Source organism: Pteropus vampyrus, unplaced genomic scaffold (assembly GCF_000151845.1).
Source record: "Pteropus vampyrus isolate Shadow unplaced genomic scaffold, Pvam_2.0 Scaffold412, whole genome shotgun sequence".
NCBI classification, from domain to species: Eukaryota; Metazoa; Chordata; class Mammalia; order Chiroptera; family Pteropodidae; genus Pteropus; species Pteropus vampyrus.
In genome coordinates this window covers 244,408-245,794 of record NW_011889193.1, presented here as the reverse complement: position 1 = coordinate 245,794, position 1,387 = coordinate 244,408, and the positions used below count along the sequence as shown (strand labels likewise).

At 52.9% G+C, this 1,387-nt stretch overlaps 1 protein-coding gene across 1 annotated transcript in view; it reads right to left on the bottom strand.

Annotated features, from left to right (window-relative positions):
- Nucleotides 1-1,387, bottom strand: part of TTC13 (tetratricopeptide repeat domain 13) — a 63,834-nt gene that overhangs the window by 50,261 nt on the left and 12,186 nt on the right. The window contains exon 6 of the mRNA XM_023523785.1: nt 506-616. Coding sequence (XP_023379553.1) covers nt 506-616 — 111 coding nt within the window. The remainder of the gene's footprint in view (nt 1-505; nt 617-1,387) is intronic.

The window sequence follows — 1,387 nt, the reverse complement described above, 5'->3', positions numbered from 1 at the left end:
TGCCCGCTCCCGGCCGTCTGCCACGCTGCTGTCACCGCTCACGTCCCGCTCACGCCCCCTTCTCTCCCGGAGACACGGCTCCTCCCCCGCCAGGCCTCCCCCGCCTTCAAGGTCCAAGACGAAGACAAAGCCCGCCGGCTCCCTGGAGCGTCTCTAACTCTGCGGTTTAAATGAATCTTTCTCGTCTTCTCTGCCAAAGCACCTTGTTTACGTTACTCTCTTTAGCATGTTTACCGTCGATGAGTTATGTGTGTGTGGAAAGCTCTGGAACTACCCTGGGTGGGTGTAAAGCCTGACGCCCCCTTCCCAGCCTCTCTCCTCGCCCCTCTGGGCTGAACGGGAGCTCGGCAAATATGCCGATGCGGACGACCTTCTGAAATAAACCGATTCGATACACTCGAGACATCGTTTTAAGACACGCCAAACGGAATTCTACTAAGTTTTTCCCGCCCACACAGTACAGGCAGGACCATTCGACGGAATGCGAAAGGCACGGCACGTTCACCTTCAAGAGTCCTCTGTGGAAGAAAGTTAGACCTTTGTAGAGCATAGCTATCGGCTGGTTTCTGTTCAGCTCCAAGGACAGCTGGGGGTCCTCGTGGGCTGTCGCGTAGTCCTACGGGAAGGAGAGTGGGGGAGAGAGAGCAGCGTTCGTTACGTGTTCGCACATTTCCTACTTGCGCTGGCACGGAAAAGCATCCTGGCTCATTCTCTGCCCGTTTCTGGTTTTACGGGAAGCGTTTCTTGATCATACACGCTGTACGGTGAACGCTTACACTGTTTGTCGAAATAGCTGATTTGCTTAGGAAATCGAGGGGAAAAGCTCACGGAGGCTTAATTTAAGCATACTGTTTCAACTGTAAACAATATTTTTTAATTACTGTTAAAGTCATAATCCGTTAGAGAAACTTTAAAAGTTATTTTCTGGTACTAACGTTTCATTAGACTGAATCCCTCTAAAATAATTATGGCATCGATCAACCTTAAAACGTGTTTCGCTGAGATTTTTTAAATATATTTTCTTTTGCGTTAGAAAATTGTTAGGAAAATCGCCGTAAATCCGAAATCTAACTGTGGTAAACCCGCTGTCACGGTGAAGGGGTCTCGTTGGGTTTGGGTCACCCACGGACAGAAGCCGCGGCCCGGGAGGCCCGCTGGGCTCAGGTCACGGCTCCTGGGTAGAGACTCCCGAAGGAACGCGAACGGCACCCCGAGGTCTCACAGGCGCACGGTAAGGGGCACAGCGTGTCCCCACGCTGGCGTCCGGCGTCCCGCGCGGCCACCGAGCCACGCTTCTCTCCCCCTCGTCTACTCGGCCACTGCCGACGGCCCAGGCAAGAAAACGTGCCCTTGGTACTTAAGAGGTTCCTTTCAGCCAGAGAAAACG